At 41.2% G+C, this 21570-nt stretch overlaps 2 protein-coding genes across 9 annotated transcripts in view; one reads left to right on the plus strand and one right to left on the minus strand.

Moving 5' to 3' along the window:
• Positions 1–4603: 4603 nt before the first annotated feature.
• On the minus strand, positions 4604–20674 carry SLC39A6 (solute carrier family 39 member 6). 7 transcript variants are annotated; one of them, XM_083449447.1, is made up of 10 exons: positions 20538–20674; positions 16558–17163; positions 14387–14567; positions 13882–14051; positions 11215–11427; positions 10687–10783; positions 8543–8914; positions 6968–7048; positions 5969–6159; positions 4604–5296 (listed from the first exon to the last, which is right to left on the minus strand). In XM_083449447.1, exons 2-10 carry the CDS (start codon positions 17152–17154, stop codon positions 5144–5146), a joined length of 2055 nt encoding a protein of 684 aa, XP_083305573.1. In that variant the 5' UTR covers positions 17155–17163; positions 20538–20674; the 3' UTR covers positions 4604–5143. The 7 variants fall into 7 exon arrangements, with proteins under 7 accessions (XP_083305573.1, XP_083305569.1, XP_083305571.1 ...); XM_083449443.1 differs by having other exon boundaries at positions 16453–17163; XM_083449445.1 differs by having other exon boundaries at positions 16453–17163; positions 20550–20663.
• The window catches only part of TMEFF1 (transmembrane protein with EGF like and two follistatin like domains 1), a 95680-nt gene continuing 94520 nt past the window's right edge, over positions 20411–21570 (plus strand). Inside the window, exon 1 of one of the 2 annotated variants that reach the window (XM_083449590.1) lies at positions 20411–21233. The gene's annotated coding sequence lies outside the window, so the exon portion shown is untranslated. The remainder of the gene's footprint in view (positions 21234–21570) is intronic. The other variant, XM_083449588.1, reaches the window with a different exon arrangement.

Consider the following 21570-nt stretch of genomic DNA (forward strand, 5'->3'; position numbering starts at 1 on the left):
AGACCGAGAAATAAATAGCTTACCAACAGCCTTGCAGTGCAGTCCGTTATCCGTATTGCAGGTTGACAGGTGAGGGCACTGAGGTTGATTTGCGTTTCTGACTTGGAAATGCAGCAAAGAAACTCCTAGCTCTGATCCCTCTCAGGTTCGGAATTCAGTTGCGTCCAAAACTGCATTGCTCTCCGTTGGCTGGCTGGCATACAGGCGCGCTGCATTTTTTAAGTGCTCGAAAACTCAAAAAAATCACGAAATAAGAATCGAGGCTTGTGAGCAAAAACTTTGCTGCGTCCTTTGCGGGAGGATTGCGGTTGCTGCCCAAAATCACAGCAAACACTGGCTGGGTTCACCGGCCGCTTGACTTTTAGTTAAGTATTTAAAATTCACATCTCTATCTTCCATCACTCCCTGTGGAACGCCCTCCCACCAGTTGTCAAAGAGAACAACAACTAACAGACTTTTAGAAGACATCTGAAGGCAGCCCTGTTTAGGGAAGCTTTAAATGTTTGATGTATTACGGTATTTTAATATTTTTTGGGAAGTCGCCCAGAGTGGCTGGGGAAGCCCAGCCAGATGGGCAGGGTATGTATGTATGAATGAATGAATGAATGAATAAATAAATAAATAAAATAATAATAATAATAATAATTATCTTTCATCACTCCCTGGCCACCTCCCATCGATCAACTTAACCAACCAAGAGGCAGAGGGTTGTCGAGTTGCCTCCATTCTGTCAAGTGTTTAAACCAGTGGCATATCCACTATGAAACTAATGAATGAAGCTTAAGTTTCAGGGCCTCTAATCGCAGCGGGGGACCCCCCCCCCAGCGATTTTAGTCCACATTGCTTAAACATTTTGGGTCTAATAGACTCAATTTGAGTCGCACAACTCAATTTGATCTATATTGTATATATTTCAACAATCCCAACGCTTGAGGCAGTAGCACAGATGTTGCAAAGGCATGGTGATGTGTTCTGGAACATAACCCCATTGAAGAAGGCAACTGGTTACCTAGACCTCATTGCTGGTTGTGAAGGGACCTACATTTTGGGGCCTTGAAGCTTGAACTGTCAAGGGGTTTAACCATAAAATTTCCCATATTCTAGTAACTTTCCACAAAGTATTATCACATGCAGAGGTTGGATGGCCACCTATCACGTATGCTTTATTGGAGTTTCTTGTATTGCAGGGGTTGAACTAGATGACACTCGATATCACTTCCAACTCTACAATGCCATGACCAAGATGACGTTTTCCTTTAATTTTTAAGTCTGCTGCGTGGTATTGTCCGCATTAAAAGTCAGTGAAGTTCACTTCTCAGCCAATGTGCACAGAAGTAGCTATTAGTCTGGGTTTCTCACTGAAGTGCCCCTGCTAAGAATGTGCAAGGATATCCTGTATCCTTCCCCAAGCTGGTGTCCTCCAGATATTCTGACTACAAGTCCCATCAGTTGCCCCATGGACTTTCCAGCGATTATGGGAATTGTAGTTCCAAAAAAAAATTATGAACAGCAGCAACTAGTGGGAGGCTTCTCTACACACTTTCCTGATTCATGGGCAAGTTGCAAATCTCTGAACACAGATGTTCCGTGACTCTAGAATCGGACTTCATGCTTAAAAATAAAGAGCAGCTACGTTGTTTCAGCAAAAACTATTTTTTTAAAAAAAAATCTATCATGGAATTAAGAGCTCAGACTAATTACTTAACATTCAGCCACAGTAAGTAAAATATTCACCAGCTTCTAATATTAAGAAAGCAATTCTAGAACATGGGAGAGCTCTTTCCTGACAAAGCAGGGTGGTGATGCCAGAAGCATTCAGCATGGCATTCTTATTTATTAACTTATGACTTACCTCACTGGGGTGAATCTACATGAAGCATTTGTTCCTGAAAGTATGACAAATTGGAGTTAATGATGCCTCTTGTGTGAAGCTTATTTCTCTTCTGAATCAGTGCTGTCAAATTTCCAGTTCTGAGGATAGGCTTCTATAGACGTGACAAAATGTGACTTTAAGCAATAAAATATGTAGGCATGCATACAGAAAATGCTCGTGTATTTTAGTGGTATGCACACTGAGTGTGAATTATAATCACACAACACTAGGCAGTTATGTATTTTCTTTTCTAAAAACCTTGCAAAGATGTAGTATCTCAGCAGAGCTCTTCTGCAAGAAACTCTGAAACCCATCTTTTCTTAAGCAGGCAACATGTTACTACCCAAGTTCAATGACTTCCCCCTCCCCAATAAAATTATTTCTACTTTGACATTTGGCTTTAAAAGGCATTTCCCTGGAATTCTGTCCTAAAATCTCCATGCGTACGACATAGTTGAGCTACATTCTTGTGTAATCAACTGTTTCGCAAGGTTCTCAAAGTTCTGTGTCCCCTTTTTGCTTTAGGAAATTAAATTAAAATATCCTCTTAGGTTTCTCTCCCTGCCCAGGAGCTGGTCTGAAAGGTTGTGTAACTTTGATAGCAGAACTCAGGATGTTACCAGACAGAATGAACATCCCATCAGACTTTTTTTGTTTTTTAAAAAAAGAGACAGGAAGGAGATTCTTATGTAAAAGGAGTCTGCCAGTTAGGAAAAATTCCCTTCCTCAAATCCATCATCACACCCCCTCTTTAGGATGCTCCCAATGTTGGATGTGCTATATTCAGATAGGAAGTACTGTGCAACTTTTCTTTTTACTCTTCCTGCCACTACACAAGAAGAGTTAGTACCCAAAACTTGACTGAAGCAAGCAGTACTACATGTACAAATTGCTAGCCAGTATGGTAGAGGTGGATTTAAATAGCAGCTGTTAGTTGAATGAAGGCAGGCTACTAGTTCTATAGATATACACCAATTTCATTATTTTGAAAACTATTTGACAAAACATCAATCATAATGGGGTGGGAGTGCTCACCTGTTTAAACACACAGGAGCCCTAGATTATAGCCCAAGACATAGGAGACACTACCCTTTTCTAGACCAAAACTATCATTTACCTTATAAAAACTATTGCAAAAGCTATTATTGTGCTTATTTCTTCAAATAAATGCTTCAATCCCTTTCAATTTTAGATGGTATCCAGTTCAGTAGAAAGGATTTTACTGGACTTGAACAAAGAAATCCTGTATCTAAATCCACAAATATCATCTCAAAAATATTTTTATCAGCCTTACATACACACATAAAATCAAAGTGTTTTGTGCAGCAAAGGCTTTTTTGAGATGGATAAAGGACTGTGAACTAATTTTTACAAGAGAAAGTGCTAAAATATTGATATTTGAGACTAATGCTCAATAGCTGTAACTTTTTTTATGAGACTGAAGACCATAACAGCATCTATATTGAATATGCCCTTGGCACCTTCCCTGCTTTATCAGCCTAATTGCTCTGCATGCAGAGAAAGCCTGAAAGTAACAATGCTCTGCAAAGTAACAGGTCTGTTCTATAACACCAATGAAATCTACATCTTCTGAAACTGCTGCTCCGGGTCTGAAACCAATTCCGGGAAACTGGTGAGAAGCAGTTTTCGCCTTATCTTTAGAAGAAGTATGTCCATAAGAGCCATTTAACAATGGAATAGGCTGCCTCAGGAGGTGATGAGCTCTGTTTTGCAAGGTGTTTAAGCACAGGTTGAACATGCCAGGGATACCTCAACTGCATCCTGCACTGAGCAAAGAGTTGGAAAAGATCATCAAGTCCTACTCTAGAATTCTCTAAAAACTGAGACGATCAGCAAAAAAGTAGATTTAAATTAATTTAATCACAGAGTTGGAAGGAACCACAAGGGTAATTTAGTCCAACCCCCTTCAGTGCAGCAATCTTTTGCCCAATGTGAGGCTCGAACTCAATCATGAGTCTCATGCTCTACTGACTGAGCTATCAACCTAAGTTGATATGATCTATCAACCCAGATCATATGGAACTTTATGAGCAAGGTTGGGCCAGCAACAAAATACATTTTAAGGAGCTTCTCGTCTGAAGCGCACATAAAGGTAAGCTATCCTGGTAAAATATATAGCAAAAGCTATACTACTCTGCTACTCTATCCAAACTATGACATGCGTCTTAGCAGCTGATTTAGGCCTGTGACACTCCTGTTGCACACATGCTTTTCATACCACCAAGCTCTTAAGAATCCAGTTCTCTAGGAAGTGAAAGATGTTCTTTCCAACACTAGTTTCTATTTTAAGCATACGTATGGTGTGAAAAAACAATTCCCATTCAACTATTCACTCTGCCCCATGCACTACTAAACTTAGAACTGTTAAGTGTGGACGCAATACAGTTCAGAGCAGAATTCTACAGTCTCCCCGTACTTGTGCTCTTTTGTCTGTGCAGTTCATTCCTTATAACCTTCCCAATATTGTGAGGCACCTCTGGTAATTGTTTTGTCCCCCACTGGTTTTCGATTTCTGTCAACACTTTCACTTAAATACACAGCATAGCTCTTTTTGAAAATATTGCCACATTCCAATTTTTAAAACTACATGCATTTGTTTGATGTAGAACCTTGACTCGATGTAGATTTGAGGCCTTGAAGTGGGACATTTCACAACTTTTTACTGTAGTGTTAATAATTTTGTGAACATAAACATAAGTGAGCATGTAATTTTCATGGTAAGCCAAATATTTAATCTCTTCATTAGAAAACTTGTTTACAGTAGCATAACTGGTCATGAATGCTCTGAGCGCTTGTTCCCCCTGCAATAGCAGGAATGAAAATGACAGCTTTCATTTTTTCTATATCATATTACATCAAAAGCAATACAACTTCATGTTGGGATCACTTTGTTAACATATACAAGACTAAGACAAAACCTCACATTGCATGCTATTAAGTATCCTTACAATATTAAATAACTTTTCAAAATAATAAAAAAACACTTCCCTTACAGTTTTAGCTTTGACTATGTTAGGCAAAGTGTGCTATTTAATATGCCCGTTTCCCCATAGTGCTACATACTATATTGGTAAAGGTACCTTTTTTTTTTTAACCTTTTTTACATACTATATTCTTGCCATGTATGCAAGCAGTTAACACTACTGAAAAGGCCTAATCGGGAGGCAATTAAGAGGTAAAAAGTGCCCACAGTTAGTTTTCAGTACCATGTATCAGGAATGTAAAAAAAAAAAAGAAAAGAAATAAAAATTACAAGTTTATGCTGAACACAATTTTATGTTCAAACACAGAGATAAGTAGCATAATACCAAAACCTAACAAAATCCCAGCATTCTGTAACAGGAAATAGCCCCAGCGACTACATCCATGATCACTAGCGTCATTATGGAGCATTTCAGGCACCTGAATTTAAAAAGGAGAGAAAGACATAAACAAAATTAATCTGAATACTATAGAAAGAACATGTTGATGCTGAGGCATTAAGTTGTTCAAGTTGGTAATAATTCCCCTTCTGTGAAGACGAGAGCAGCTATAAAATACTGCAGTATATCCCCAATTTCTAACCTAAGTGCTCTTGTGCTGGGTTCCAGCTAGACAACCATGCTATCTTATGAAGCTCAAACAAGCCATTTTACCCCAATCCACCCTATCCTTCAACATGCCATGGCTCCTGGTGTCCATTGAGCATGCAGAGTCCTCACCGGGCTGTTTGAATGGGGGAGCTGCTGTATTTCTGCAAAGCGTGGGGTTCCCCAAGCATGCTGATAGTTTTCCTCTTGTTTCTCAGTGGACCTGTTTTAAGCTTGCTATTAGGGACAATGAGAGAAGACTGCTATGTCAGCTATAGAAGCAAGCAGACTATGTTCCTTCATGTCGTACTTGTAGCTCTCCTTGGCTGAATTTAAGTAACCACTGCTAGGATGCTGAACTAAATGTACCCTTTGCCTGATGAGGAAAGGCTCTTATATACAGCAATTCAGACGCTGGCATCATCTTTGATTAAAGTTCTGTTGCTGCAACTATTTCGTACCAGAGTGCTATCAATATCCAATGATACTTATATACAGTACTTACCATATCAACAAGGGCCACATACATAAACAGCCCAGCCGTAAGTGCAAAGATCCACATAGATACATTGTCTGCATAGTGGCCAATGAGTATCCCGGTAGCCATTCCAAGATAGGCCAGCATAGCTGAAAGCGCGTTATAAAGAACAGCTTGTTTGACAGTCATGCCAGCTTTGAGAAGTACAGCAAAATCTCCTGCCAAGAGACACAAAACATTTTTGGTCATTTATCAGCTGCTTCATTTCCCCTGATTCCCAAGAAATATTTTTATGCCTTAAAATCTCATTTGCTTTTGTTTTTGTTTTTTAATGTGGTCAAAACTTTTGGAGGACAAGAGAGCCAAGCAAGCTTAGCAGCCACAATGAATATCCTGCATATGTATAGACACTTGAAATGTATTTGTTTTTTTCCACCACTCTACTGGAAATAGATTGGGACATGCTCATAAAGTTTACATTAAACTGAAATAGTACTATTCAAGCGTCCTCACAATGGCTCTTTATAGTTAGAATTTACTGTGTTTTCAATCAGTGGAAAACTCGTATCATTTCACTATGCTTCAATACAACTTAATGTAATTGGTTAAACAACATCAAGAAAAGCTGAGCTAAATTGCATTAAATTGACAATATATTGTCGAAAACCTCCCATTCAGCAATGCATATTGCCATATTAAGTGCACTGCCAACGGTGTGTAAAGTAAGCATTTGCATCATTCAAACCATTTTGTTTCCTTTGTTGGTCTGGAAGCAAGATAGCATTCATTTGCTTGAAACGAAGCAATATTAGATAGCCCCGTTTCAGTTGATTGTTGTGCTTTTTAAAAAGCGCACTTTCCCTTGAGCAGTCTATTCTACATGAGCCCAAGAGGATGGGATATTACTGTTATTCACACATACTATGAAATACCTCAATGTAACTGTGACAGTGATCAATCAAATCAACCAAATGTAAATGTATAGAAACAATACCCTACCAGTAACCAAAACTGGTTCCCTCTTACCCAGTTCATGTGGTAACTCATGACAAAAGACTGCAACCGAAGTGCTTAAGCCACTAGATAAACCTTCAGTAAAAGCAGCCCCTAGGAGAAGACAAAGGAAATTAAAGAGAAGCAATCTCGCTTGAAGAATGCAGTTACATCCACATATAAATATATGATGACCTAGTTTGCGTTACTGCTAAGCCAAACCATGACTTAACTCTGGGTAGCATAGCAACAGCAGAACTGGGAGAGGAGTAAATCAGCGGTGATTTTCCCTCCCATGCTCCCTCTAAGCATCTCCATCTCACCCTTTGGACTTGCCTCAGGCCATGTCCCCTTGAGTGCTTTTGCCTGGCTGGAATGCATCCTTAAACTGTGATAAGGCTGCTTGCTTGCTTGGATGTAGATGTGTATGTATTAGCCTGTACCTTTCATGTAGCAGGAATGTAGCCCACTGTACAAAGCCGTGTTAGAAACTGAGATATGAAAGCTAGGAGCTAAATGGCACCTTAAACCTAGGTTATGGGTGCAACAACGGAATGTCTAGGCACACTTTTTTATAACAAGAATACAAAGCTGAAAATGAATGAACTGCAGCTAAAATCCTATATTCATTTATCACATGGTCTAGTTACTTCCCCTGCCCACCCCCCTAATATTCTTAAGAGGGTCTCTTCTCCAGTCTTCAGAGTTGTTGGATGTGGGAAGGCAAAAAAGATCCTCCTTTCCTTCCACTGTGCAGTTTTAATCTGAAATCTTAGGCACAGTACTGTGCCCAGAGCTCAGAAACTGCTTGAACCAATGAAATTCCCTGTCGCAAAAAGCGCCTAGAACAATGGGAGTTTCGAACACTGGTACTAAGTTAAGAGTAGCATCTGTTGCTCTACTCACTTTTCCCCTGGCTCCTTCCACTGTTGGCATGCAGCCCTCAAACTGAAAAAGTTTTCAGCTATGGCTGTTATAGAATCTATCATCAGAAAGTCGTTCGATTAAAGAAGTTCACTATAAACCTTAACACACTTTGGATCTGCAGTATATCCACCACTGGGTAGAAAATGTACTGTGAGCTTCACACACGACAGGATTTTGAAGAGACATCAAGACCATCATAGATGAGAAGAGCCTTCTAAGCCATCTGGTCCAACCTCCTAGGGTCTAATGTCACTGCCTAAGACACGCTCAACCTCAACCCTCCAGATGTTTTGGGACTACAACTCCCATGATCCCTAGCCAGCAGGACCAGTGGTCAGGGATGGTGGGAATTGTAGTCTCAAAACATCTGGAGTGCCGAGGTTGAGGAAGCCTGACCTAAGACCTCTAGTACTGGACAGTTCACAACACCTCTAGGTAACTGATCCCCATTATCAAACTGCTCTTCCTGTTAAGAAGTTTCTCCTAATGTCCCACCATTATCTACCCTCCTTTCAAACCCATTAAAAGAAGCCCTGCCTTCTGCAACAGCAGACAACAAGGCTTCTGCCTTTCTGCTTTTTTACTAATACCAGAAATGAAGAGGTAACAGCACAGAGAAGAATTGGATTGGCCACCAATATGTATGGGACTAATCAATAAAAAACATCAAGATACACTAACCAATTGCGAGGCCATCACTGAAGTTATGTAGTCCATCACCCATAATTACCATCCAGGCTAGAGTAGCTATACCAGCATCTTTCAGTTCTTCACGTGAGTAGCGCTGGCTATGGCTATGCGGGTGATGGTTCTGATGATGATGGTGATGCAAAATATGATGGTAATCATGGTGATGATGACTGAGATGATCCGACTGTCCTAGGGTGTCATGTAAATGTGAATGGCATTTATTTCTACACCCCCTGGATGCATATTCATGGTCAGCAGGCTCATGGTGAGCTATCATAACTTCTTCTTCTTCTTGTACTACTGGCTTCTGGGAGATGAAGTTCGAAGGCTCTTGTGAGTGTGCCCCCAAGTAAGCTTCTGGCCCTTTGTGAAACACAGGAAAAGGAGATTACATTCTCAAAACAAAAAGACGCAACAGAACATTCAGAACACTTTTGCCTACCGCAACATTTTCGGTACTTGATATCCTACTCATAAAATATTTTATGTCAGAGATGGGAAATCTGTCACCTGCCTTCTCTCTCCTGGTCATTTGTCACGTAGGTTGGGACTGATAAGAGATGAGAATCCATAAATATCTGGAGTGCCACATATTACCCATTCTAGTTTTAGATATTTCTATAGCCATGGGTCTTGGAAGAGATGTGTGTGAAACACATTAATTTCAGATCCATTTTTATAAGCATCTTCTGCCAGCCACATTTTCTTGTTGCAATACTTCACGTATATAGGATTGTATTAAGAAATTCAAAGAAATGTGCAAGCCTAATGTACAACCTGCCACCTTGCCTTTTCTACAGAGCTGAAGGCTAGAAGGTGTGCTGCTTATGACTACAGAAATGGATTTCAGTTACTATGGGATGAATCCATAAATGAGCCAGGTGAGAAATTTCTCCATAGCACCCTGAGCCAAGACACTTTCCATCTTCAAATTATCTTTCCTATTTGGAGCCCAATGAAGTATTTTACTCTACTGGAGTGGAAGTGCTGAACAAGATAATATTGCAGGCTTATGCTGGGCAAGCCCCATTTTACATTGACAGCAGAATTCATAACATAATTAGACAAGTGAAAATAAGTTCTTGGTCTTATACAAATACTAGGAAAATTATCACTATGAAAAATGCATTTAAACTTGAAACCAGTGCTTACCCATTTGCTTCCACCCCCCTCCCCGCCCCCCCATTCTGGGCTCCTATTTAAAGAGTCAACTGATGCAATACTCAGTGCCGCACTATTAACCACACAAAAAAGTGGTTCCTAAATTTCAGAATTGCACAAAAATAGAATGTATAATTAAGAAATAAATGGTAAATTATGCTGGTAAGGCAGTATGAAAGTGCTCTCTTGCAGAAAACCAAGCATAACAGCATTTGAAAACTGGGCTGTTAGAAACAGCTTTAATAGATAACTTAAATAAGTAATTCCACAAACTGTTCAAACCTTAAGCAGCAGCTACATGTCAGAAGTGAATTGCTATTCTTTCCTGCTTTGAAACGCAGATAAAGTGAAGTATTACGATTCTATGCAATGGGATAATGGATTAGTACAAGATACGGTATAAACCTCATCTTGTATCGATGAGAAATTGTTCTTGGATAATAAGATCACTTCCATATACTGAACCCTACTAGATAGGCACATTCTAAGAATGCATATTCATACTGCTCATATAAGCTATAGGTTAGTGTCAACTTTTGTAGTCATTTCCAGAGCATCTTAGATTATATGAATATGCTGAAGTACAGTGGTAACTCAGGTGAAAAACTTAATTCGTTCTGGAGGTCCGTTCTTAACCTGAAACTGTTCTTAACCTGAGGTACCAATTTAGCTAATGGGGCCTCCCGCTGCTGCCGTGCGATTTCTGTTCTCATCCTGAAGCAAAGTTCTTAACCCGAGGTACTATTTCTGGGTTAGCAGAGTCTGTAACCTTAAGTGTCTGTAACCCGAGGTACCACTGTATCAAAAGTAGCAAAAAAGGGTGGTTCATCAGACCAGAAACAATAATCACCTTTTAGCTATATGTGTAGAAAAATACACAATACACTTAGATACCAATTTGGCTGCATGGAAACACAAAGAAGAACCCATAACATTTTGAATGACAATGCTGTACAACATTTATTAAAACTTACTATCATCTGTGTCTATTTTTTCTTCATTTGTTGAAAGCTGAGAGTCATATTTAGATAGTTGCTTCTTGATTTCTGCTTCATCATCTTCATTTTTTTTCTGAAGAATTACACTAAGTTATTAACATTTTAGGTACACATCTTGCACACTATATATCTTGTAGACTATTATCAATAAAAATATGAAATGGATTAAGAAAATCAGAAGTTGAAATACAGGAAAGAAACTGCACATAAGTGATAAAATTCACAACAAGCAGCCCAAGTCATTTTGCTCACTATTAAAAGTTTCACGTCTAAATGAAACATTTCAACCAATTCTGATTCACTATTTATCCCATCAACTTTTAAACCCTTTCAACACATTTTTTTTTTAAAAAAAACTATCCCTCCACAGTGCTGCAATTCATCTAGGTGCTTCCTGTTCCCTCACCAAGGAAAGCTTATACTGTTCAAGCTTTGTGTAAACCATCCCTTAAGATTTGGACACAGAAAAACTTAAATTCACTTTTCAATACATGATTTCTCTACCTTTTTCTTCTTGTCTTTAAACTGTTTAATTAGTGTGATCAGGTGCTCAACAAGAAACATAATATATAATCCACCAAGGGCTGTGAGGCCCTTCCACGTAGAATCCAAGTTAGCACTGTCTTCTGCACTTTGAAAAACAAGATGCTTTAAAGTGGGGTCTTTACTGTGTTCCAATAATGGTTTCTCATGATGATGATGATGACTTCCATGAGACTAAACGTTGGGGGGAAAGAAGGGGGAAAAATTACTTCAGACACCTTTCCATACACAACAACAAGACGTGGGGAGTGGAAGAGTCTGCCAGCATCAGTTTATTTCAAAGTCTGGGAGGAGTATCTGGGGCAGCGTTCGAAACTCCCATTGTTCTAGGCGTGTTTTGCGACAGGGAATTTCATTAGTGCGAGCAGTTTCTGAGCCTAAAAATTCAGATTAAAACTGCACAGTGGAAGGAAAAGAGGACCTTTTTCTGCGTTCCCACTTTTAGCCATTCTCTGAAGACTGGAGAAGAGACCCTCTTAAGAATATATGGGGAGTGGGCAGGGGAAGCATGGCTTTGTTTTTTGCAGTCTTCAGATGAGGACTAGACCATTTGAAAAATGAACGTAAGATATTAGCTGCAGTTCATTCATTTTCAGCTTTGTATTCTTGTTATAAAAAAGTGCGCCTAGACATTCCGTTGTTGAGCCCATAACCTTGGTTTAAGGTGGCATTTAGCTCCTAGCTTTCATATCTGTTTCAACAGTTGAACCTATGTCTGATTTGATGAAAAGTGACACTGACTAAAGCCTGGGTTACACATGCAGAAGGCTTGGATCTCAAAGGGGTAGAGTGGAGTGTACCACTTCAGACTAAAAGAAGAGCACCAGTTTCAAATGCTTCCTCCTGTAAAAACAGCTCCTTGCAAATAATAATTGTGCATCAGTGGTTCTAGGCTCGTTTATTAGTTTTATTTGCATGGAGTGTTCACAAAGATGAGCATTAAAAAATAAAAAAGATTATCTTAGTCTGAAGTGGTATGAGGAAGGGTCACAGCTCAGTGACAGAACATGTGCTCTGAATGCAGAAGGTCACAGCAGCAAACCCTGGCATCTCCAGGAAGAGCTGAGAGAGAAGCCTGGTCTGAAACTCCAGAGAGCCACTGCAAGGCAGTGTAAACAGCACCAAGCTATTTGAACTAACAGTCTGACTCAGTATAAGGAAGCTTCCTGTTTCCCATATCATACCATCTCATGGTATTAAGGCTGTGTTTGCATGCAACACTAAGCCAACTTGTGGCTTAGTGCAAACATGCAGACTCCCAAGGAGAAGAAGAAGAAGAGTTTGGATTTGATATCCCACTTTATCACTACCTGAAGGAGTCTCAAAGCGGCTAACAATCTCCTTTCCCTTCCTCCCCCACAACAAACACTCTGTGAGGTGAGTGGGGCTGAGAGACTTCAGAGAAGTGTGACTAGCCCAAGGTCACCCAGCAACTGCATGTGGAGGAGTGGGGAATTGAACCCGGTTCACCAGATTATGAGTCCACCGCTCTTAACCACTACACCATGCTGGCTCTCCCTTGTTGTTTAGCTTCTTAACGACGACCCCAGGTTAAGAGAAAACCTGGCTTAGCTGCTGTGCTGCACTGAGCGTTCTATCTGTATAATACCAAAGCACTGTGCTACCAGTGTCTCTTCTTATATTAGCAATGCCAGATCTTCAGATTGCAGTGATGGCCTTGGGTTCTATAGATTTTATACTCAGTTGAAACAAGGAGGAATTTCAACTACAGTAGCACAGCTATGGCACAAACATTTACAGCTGGGCACAAACTGGATTACCAAATCCTACCTGTGGCATTCCCAAAAGCATCCTGGTTCAGGATACTGAACTAGATTTGCCTTCAGTCTGATTCAGCATGGCACTTATTAATTACTCTAATTAACCTAACAGCATATGTACTTAATAGCAGAGCTAGAGCAGAGGCAGCATTAGGCAGTGTTGAACAGTATTGGGACAATGGGCAAGTTTCCCCTTCTCCTCACCGGCCATGACCCCGTGATTATTCTTTCCCACCCGAAGCTGTTAATTTGCATTGGTAGGGAATGATGGCTTTTCACCAGAACCACGGTAGGGTGGCTGTGGTTAAACTCCTCCTTTCTACTTTCTCAGGTCCCCCAGTGCTGCTCCCTTTCAATCCCTAGTTATTTACATTTTAGAAAATGCATACATTGCATGCATTCATGAAATTAATGTAATGTTTAGTTTGGCCCTAAGACTGTAAGGAAAAATACACCACAGAGTAGTTTGATGTGGAAACTGAGTTGTTAAATTAAAAACTTTATTATACTGAGGTGTGCCACAAGTAGGATTATTATGGTGCAATTACAGACATTTCCTGATCATATTTACAGTACAGTGGTACCTCTGGTTACGAACTTAATTCATTCCGGAGGTGCATTCTTAAGCTGAAACCGTTCTTATCCTGAGGCTTTTGCCAATGAGGTTTTCCGCTGCGTGCGCGCGCACCTCTGGTGCACAATTTCCGTTCACATCCTGGGGCAAAGTTCGCAAAACCAGGAGCAGCTACTTCCAGGTTAGTGGAGCTCATAACCAGAGGTACCACTGTAGTACTAGGTCCCAAAGTGATTCACGCCCAGTAAATACAATGAAAAAGAAGATACTTACATGTGGAAGAAGATGTAAAAGAGCGTCTCCACTTAGGGTACCAACTGCTAATGCTACAAGGAAACTTAGAAGGAACTTGAAAAATACACGATTCATAAGAGGGACCAGTATAACACCCAGTAACGAAAGGAAACTGATGATAGAAATGGATATAAATCCACCGATCCAAGCTGAAAAGAAGAAGAAAAAACAGCTTGCTTTCTTGAGTAACCAATTTCTTCCACCTTATGTCAGGGAGGGAAGTTTTATTTCGTAAAGCACTCAGTGGGAGGAATAATTTCTATCTAACACAAAAGATTGCATGCTGCATTGTGAACACTAGTTCACCTAAATAAAAACAGGTATTGTGTTCCTTGCTTGAGGTTTCTTGCCCTTCAAAACAAAACCACAAAGACTTTAAGATAGCAGAATCATCCAAAACAAATTATTGTTCAATATTTTGCTTTATATACAGCATCAAAGAAGAGATTAAATAGGAAATGTTTGACTTCACCAACAAACGTACCTACTTGCAATGAATAAGTTTTTGGAGGAGTTTCTGTCTTTTCACTTGTTGCATGAATTACACAATATCTGCCATCAATCTGGTTAACGATAGCAGGGCAAATATAGCTAAATTCTATGGCTGTCAATGGAACTCTTGTACTTATTCCATGAGAAAGCATCAGTTTTGAAGCATTGACACACTATAAAAGAGACAAACACATTTCAGGAAAATGCATACATAAATGTTGGGAGATTAATTTTAAAAAATCTCTCCTCTGAACTTAACTGGAAAGATTCAAGTGCTATACCAAAAAAAGCAAAAAATCACAAACAGGCAAAACTGAACAAAATTTGTCATATATATAGGGTAGTAACAAATGTATTTATAAGCAAAAATTCAAAAGAAATGTGCAACTAATTCTCTGATTTGATTTCTCCATGCCACCACTTAAAAACCCAAAACACACAGCAATCTGCGGTTGAAGCAGGTGGGTTTTTTAAAATAATGCACAATATGGCACAGGTGCATGCCACCCCCATCAACCTAAGGAGATGTAAGTTTGACATTTTTATACCAAAAAGGAACAAGTTAGGTAGAAATTATTTTGATAGGCCAGCTACAGAGAGGCCAAAGGGTTTCATAACATAGGTTTATTTGATAGCATTCCAATTAAGAACTTATCCAGACAACTTGATTAAAGAAGGGAATTTTTATAAGCAGTGGACAGTCATTCAAAAATGTTTTTAATGATGAAGACGAAAATTAAAATAATTGGAATTCTAAAAATATGGCTTGAAATTTAATGTCAACTAAAGGTAACCACACTGGTACAAAAAAGGAGCATATAGTTAAACTAAGCTTTTAAATAGCTACTTACCAGATAGTGAATAAAAATTATTTCAATACAACCAGGTGGAGAAGAGTATTGTAGAAGAGAATAAGTTCTTTCCCCCCTTGTGGCAGATATGTCAAAAATTACTTTAAAACAAACTTTGGACTAATAAAATGTTGAGGCCTGGAAAAATGTGTTTAGTTATTTGCAAGGCTACAATCAAATTCACTACTTTTCCATCCTGTCTGAACAATTAGACAGCTTGCCTACTCCTTCTTCCAAAAAACGGATGCCACAAAAGTAGATATGACCTGGCCAGCACACCCATGAGACCCCTGATTGCTGGTACGCTAACAGAAATGCACTTATGGCAAAAACACTTAAATAATAGAATGCATGTTTAGAAATGTATTCTACTTTATTGCGAGCCACTATACTGTAGCATCTCTCAATAAAGTAGCCACTATACTGTAGTATAGGGATGCGGGTGGCGCTGTGGGTTAAACCACAGTGCCTTGGACTTGCCGATCAGAAAGTCGGTGGTTCAAATCCCCGTGACGGGGTGAGCTCCCGTTGCTTGGTCCCTGCTCCTGCCAACCTAGCAGTTCGAAAGCACGACAAAGTGCAAGTAGATAAATAAGTACCACTCCAGCAGGAAGGTAAACAGTATTTCTGTGCGCTGCTCTGGTTCGCCAGAAGCCGCTTAGTCATGCTGGCCATATGACCCAGAAGCTGTACGCCGGCTCCCTCGGCCAATAAAGTGAGATGAGCACCACAACCCCAGAGTCGGCCACAACTGGATCTAATGGTCAGGGGTCCCTTTACCTTTATACTGTAGCATAGCAAAACGCTAGGAACAAATAGACTCATCAACCGTAAAGCTGGGGCATGTCAATGTCTCTTAACCTAAGCTACCTTACAAGGTTGCTTTAAGGTTAAAAACAGGAGGGGAAGAACATTTTCTTCTGTTCTGAAGGGGGAGATAAATCTGTAGATAATAAAAAGTGTTAACTTAGAAGTGCCCTGTCCCCAAGGTTTTCAGCAGCCCAACCCAAATGGCAAGGTTCAAGTCAAATCTTAGACTTGAACAGTTTCATAACTCTTGACCCTTATACAGCAATTCTATGAAGTGGAAAAGCAATGTAGAAAATATGCAGCAGGGGGTGGTCGAAAAAGTGCTCATAAATAATAAGAAATACAACGCTACCAAACATCACAACTTTCCTTTCAATAAAAAACAATCTCCAAGTACCTCTTGTGTAATTTTTCTTATTTTCGAATACATGTAACTTCCTCTTTCTGATTCCCTCACGGAAACAAGCGATTCATTTGTTTTTCCATTTACAAGTGAACTCACATTGCTGCTTTCTAAAACAATGCTAGGATTGGGGTTGGCAAGGCCTATACGTGTAGACTTCAATTCTGCAGTTTCTGAATGCTGTATCAAAGGATCGCCTTCTGTGGTCGTGGTGTAGGTGGATGCAGCTATAGCAACCGTTGTACTCTTGCTATTCACAGAGCCCTGCTGGTGTTCTGTATTCTGTTTGCCAGACAAATCCTTTGCCCAATTATTCAAATGATTTTTGCTTCCACCGACAGGTTCGTCACTAGGGCAACCTATTTTCTCAGAATTTGTACTGAGGGTAACGTGATTATGGTGGTGACGGTGGTGCTCATGATCTTGGGAAATTCTTTTCACCTTCTCAATGCCCATACTCCGTAGAAGTTTTCTAAATCCTTCTATAGTCAATGTATTGTTCTCCCCATAACGAGAGAAGAGTTCCTGAAGGTGATGTCTCTGCATAAGCGTGGCCAAATCAACATTGATCCCAGCTGCCTTCTCAGGTATAAGGTTCTCTGTAGTTTGTGAAATAGTGGTTGATTCCAAGCCATGGTGGCGAGCTTCAGAAAACAAGTATACGAAAAGAAAAGTCACATAAAGCTTATTCGCCATAGCAGAGTCCTGTAAGGAAAATGACAAAAGAAAGCAGTTAAGTAAACGATTCGTGTATCCCATACTGCAATTTACTCCAGAGCAATTTAAACAAATATTTCACAGACATTCTGCTAATTTAAAACACTTTTTCTTTCTTAGTGTTAACATTACTTGATATAACATTACTTAATAATATGTACCATTATATGTTTTATTCTATTCTAATAATATAATACAATAATATTTCTTGATTAGAAGCGGAACCTGCAACAACATGTATAGTGAAGTGTTTAGAATTCCTGACAGGCTACCATGCCCTGTTCCAGGATACTCCGTTCAACTCCCCATTTCCTAGGTTTCTGTTTCTCCTATCCCTAAACTGCCACCAGCATTCCACATCCACTGAACATACTCAATTTGCTCACTGTGTTGCTTTTGAAGTCCACCCCCTCTTCACTGCATTTCCCCCCAGGAAGCACTCAAAATTATATATACCAGGGATGTCCAACTTCCAAGAGACTACTCTACTCACATGATCTACTCACATGATTAAAATCTGGCAGTGATGTACCCCTCGGGGGGGGGGGGGTTCAGGTAAAAGCTGCTGAGCTTTTTTAGGGAGGAACATCCCTTTTTTGGGGGGGGTCAGGTCTAAAAAATGAACACAGGGACTCAACAATAAATCACTAAGGAGACAGTCCATCTTACATTCTAGCAATCTAGAGGATGGGGGGCGGGCGTGGGTGCGAGGGCAAGGCCGGATGGAGGAGCCAGCGATCTACCAAAACCTCCCAGGGATCAACCAGTCGATCCTGATTGATCTGTTGGACATCCCTGATATATACTTGCCACCATTAATCTTCAATGCTGTCTAAACAAGTAGGCCTATAAAAGATTTAGGCTCAAGTGGACATCTCCCAGGGAGGAAATTTTAAAGTCATTGGTTCTATGATGCAAGAGGCCTTGTTCAACAACCTCAGAAGTTTAACCTTGTGAGATGAAGCAGAACTTATTGTAGTTGTTGGGAATCTCTGGCCCTCCAAATGTTCAGACTCCAATTCCCATCAGCCTCGGCCAGCATGGTCAGGGATTATGAGAATTATTAACCAACAACCTGGTTCCCCAGCCCTACATTAACAGCAAGGAAGGAAGGTCATACTGAAGAAGGTGCAGCCAAAAGGGCCAAGCTATTAAGAGCTTTACAGGTAAGAATTACCACCAGTAATAACATAGTATGTTGCATTAGGAGGGGAAATGCCATTAATTTAAGTTGTGTCTAGACACGTAGAGAAACACTGTTTTGGTTTAGTAGATGTGAAGGAGAAACTACAGTGGTACCTCGCAAGACGAAAGAGTTTTTCGTTTTCTGAGTTGCTTCGCAAGACGGATTTCCCTATGGGCTTGTTTCGCAAGACAAAAATGTCTTGCGCTTTTTTTTTAAAACCGCCAATGCATTCCTATGGGAAACCGTCAATACACAGTGGTGCTTCGCAAGACGAAAAAAATCATAAGACGAAAAAACTCGCAGAACGAATTAATTTCGTCTTGCGAGGCACCACTGTATATGGAAAACATGCAAATATTCCTCTTCAAAATCCTGTGTGGCAATATCTTCAGGGAGAATCAAAAAGTCACAAAATAGTGAGCGCCGCTTCGAAGTCATTGAGAATGCTTCATCAGGCTGCATGTTACATAATACAGAGGGCAGGGGAAGGTGGTGTTGGCCCAGTGCCTTAAGCCAAGGTCTGCATCTAGACTTGATTCAAGACAGACATTGCAGAACTAAAGATGTTGCTGAACTACACCTTCCATCAGTCCTAGCTTGCATGTCCAGTGACCAGCTCTGGATGAGATAGCCAAAGGTTTTCCATCCCTGCCTTATGGCTTCACATAAAAGTTGGGTATTTTTTGTGCGTCCCTCTCTTCCACTCTTCCCCTTATTCCTTGTTGATAAAGATTAACATGTAATGAAAGCCCATTCAAAAATAAAAATCAGACAACAGCTTGTGATTTGTGGGTGAACATTTCTCTCTCTTTGAATTCATCCATGTTTTTATATTTTTTAAACAGCTTAATAAACATAGTGGATAAAAATACACAGAACAGAATCTTGGGACTCTGCATTATTTGAGCAATATACAATATAACAAACTTCTGATCAATGGTATGATACATTTAAGGAGCTTTTTTTAAAAAAGAAATCATGTATTTGCAAGCAACTTTGCATTCTGTACAGCAGAGGTTTTGTGTGCTTCATAGACAAAGGTTTTGTGTTAAAGGCCTGCACTTTCCTTTACCAATAGGATTTGCTCCACTAAGATATGTATCTCCTATTTTGTTTTTTCTCTAAAAGGGGGTTAATAGTCACCAGATCCAAAAATGAGCAATAGAGGGGAGGAGTTGGCGGCTTCTTGCGACATGCAACAAAAAGCACACAATGCAGGTAACACAATGGCCTTGCAGCATTCTCACAAGCCTGTGACTCTTTCTGACCAATTCATGCTCATTTATTTCGCACTCCCACTGAGTTCAGTATGCGATACTGCATTACAGCCGGGAGGATGGCAGTCTGCTCAGAGGATCAGAAAGTCCTTGATTACATAGGTAATTCCCCTTAAACACCGACAATGGGTGTGCCAGCTCTTTTCCACCTGCTGCTTCAACAGCTGGTTATATCTGGATCTCAGGTGAGCAGCAGACATGACAGGCTACCCCTTAGCCGAAGAGCGGTGATAACATTGTGGGTGGGTTGTGGCTACTGTCTTACGGGGGGGGGGGGTGTCACAGCTTAGGAATTATGGTGCTTCAACCCCCAAGGTCTGACCACACAGGACTCCAGCAAATAATACGTTTCGACAAGCTTCAGCTTGCTTGATACAGAGGTGAAGGAAGCTGCACCTGCTGCAATTCCCCTCCTACACACCTGTAAAAAAGATAATTGTGCTGCCCTTTGTATTTTGCGTAAGAACTGCTTTGCCCAGTTAAGGCCAACTGGTCCAGCCTGATGCCTCAGTGACGTGGGGGTTGGGGAGGGGGTGTCACAATAAGGGCCCGGCCAGCACACAGCCACCTTTGCCTCCATAGGATCCCGAGGTAGACTGCCTCTGTCAAGGGAGGTTCGGCCACACTTATTCCCACCCGCCCCCTGCCCGCCATCCTGTGTGTGGAGAGGGCAAGTGGGGGGGGGGGCGCTGATGGAACGCGGACGACGTCAGAGGACGACCGTTACTGACCGCAACCGCCACTCCGAATGAGCGCGAGCCGGACGCTCTTCACGCGCATGCGCCTTCTCTCGAAGAGAGTGGGGGGTCGTCTGCCTGAGCCCTCCCTCCCGTTTCGTCGCCAAGGAAAAACAAAGCGCTGAAGCGGTAGGGGGGGGGTCCGCAAACAGACACACTTACCGGACACCTTACCGCGAAGCCCCTCGCCAGCCCCTCATGAGCTGCCTTCTATCTTCCTCCCTCCCAAGTGAGGAGCATCCCAGCGAACCGGCCTTTCGAGCAAGAAGAGGAGCGCGAGAGCCCCCCTTCCCCCTCCCCCAGGCAGCGAATCAGGCTGCGGTGTTTCGTGTCACGAGGGCTGCCGAGAGCCAATGAGCACTTGCGCGGCCTGTCTCACGCCTCTTCCCCGCCTCAGTTTCGGCCCGGGCCTTTTTACTTAGGAGCGCGGAGCTAAGGGGCGGGAGGGAATGAGACAAAAGCGTCTGCACCGGAGCCCACGTGGTTGAGGATGGCGACGGGCCCTTTGCACATGCGTGAACGAGGAAGCCTGTTTTAAATGCCGATGGGGCCAGAGCTGTCAACTTTCCCCTTTTCTTGCGAGGAATCCTATTCCGAATGAGGGAATTTCCCTTAAAAAAAGGGAAACGTTGACAGCTGTAGATGGGGGGGCGGGAGGCGGGCGTGTTGGTTGTCAGGGCGACCGCCTTCTATAATGCCTGTTACAGTGGTACCTCGGGTTAAGTACTTAATTTGTTCTGGAGGTCCGTTCTTAACCTGAAACTGTTCTTAACCTGAAGCACCACTTTAGCTAATGGGGCCTCCCGCTGCCGCCACGCGATTTCTGTTCTCATCCTGAAGCAAAGTTCTTAACCCGAGGTACTATTTCTGGGTTAGCGGAGTCTGTAACCTGAAGCATATGTAACCTGAAGCGTATGTAACCTGAGGTACCACTGTAATGTACAAATTTAATAATTTTTAATAGTGATAGTAATAATAGTACACTGGTACCTTGGGTTAAGAACTTAATTCGTTCTGGAGGTGGGTTCTTAACCTGAGGTACCACTTTAGCTAATGCGGCCTCCTGCTGCCGCTGCAGAATTTCTGTTCTCATCTTGAAGCAAAGTTCTTAACCTGAGGTACTATTTCTGGGTTAGTCTATAACCTGAAGCGTCTGTAACCTGAGGTACCACTGTAATTGGCTCTGTTCGGGCCC

The sequence above is a fragment of the Podarcis tiliguerta genome (genome assembly GCF_965153285.1).
Source record: "Podarcis tiliguerta genome assembly, chromosome: 7".
Classification (NCBI taxonomy): Eukaryota; Metazoa; Chordata; class Lepidosauria; order Squamata; family Lacertidae; genus Podarcis; species Podarcis tiliguerta.

Bases quoted from the DNA above. Each gene is read 5' to 3' on its own strand.
- SLC39A6 (XM_083449441.1), bottom strand. From the start codon at position 20,218: ATGGAGGCAAAGGTGGCTGTGTGCTGGCCGGGCCCTTATTGTGACACC. The intron at 8,915-10,686 runs GTAAGTTTTAAT...TGTTTCACAAAG, and splicing joins AAAAATAGACACAGATGATA to GGCCAGAAGCTTACTTGGGG. The intron at 6,160-6,967 runs GTAAGAGGGAAC...GTCTCTTGGCAG, and splicing joins TGAGTTACCACATGAACTGG to GAGATTTTGCTGTACTTCTC.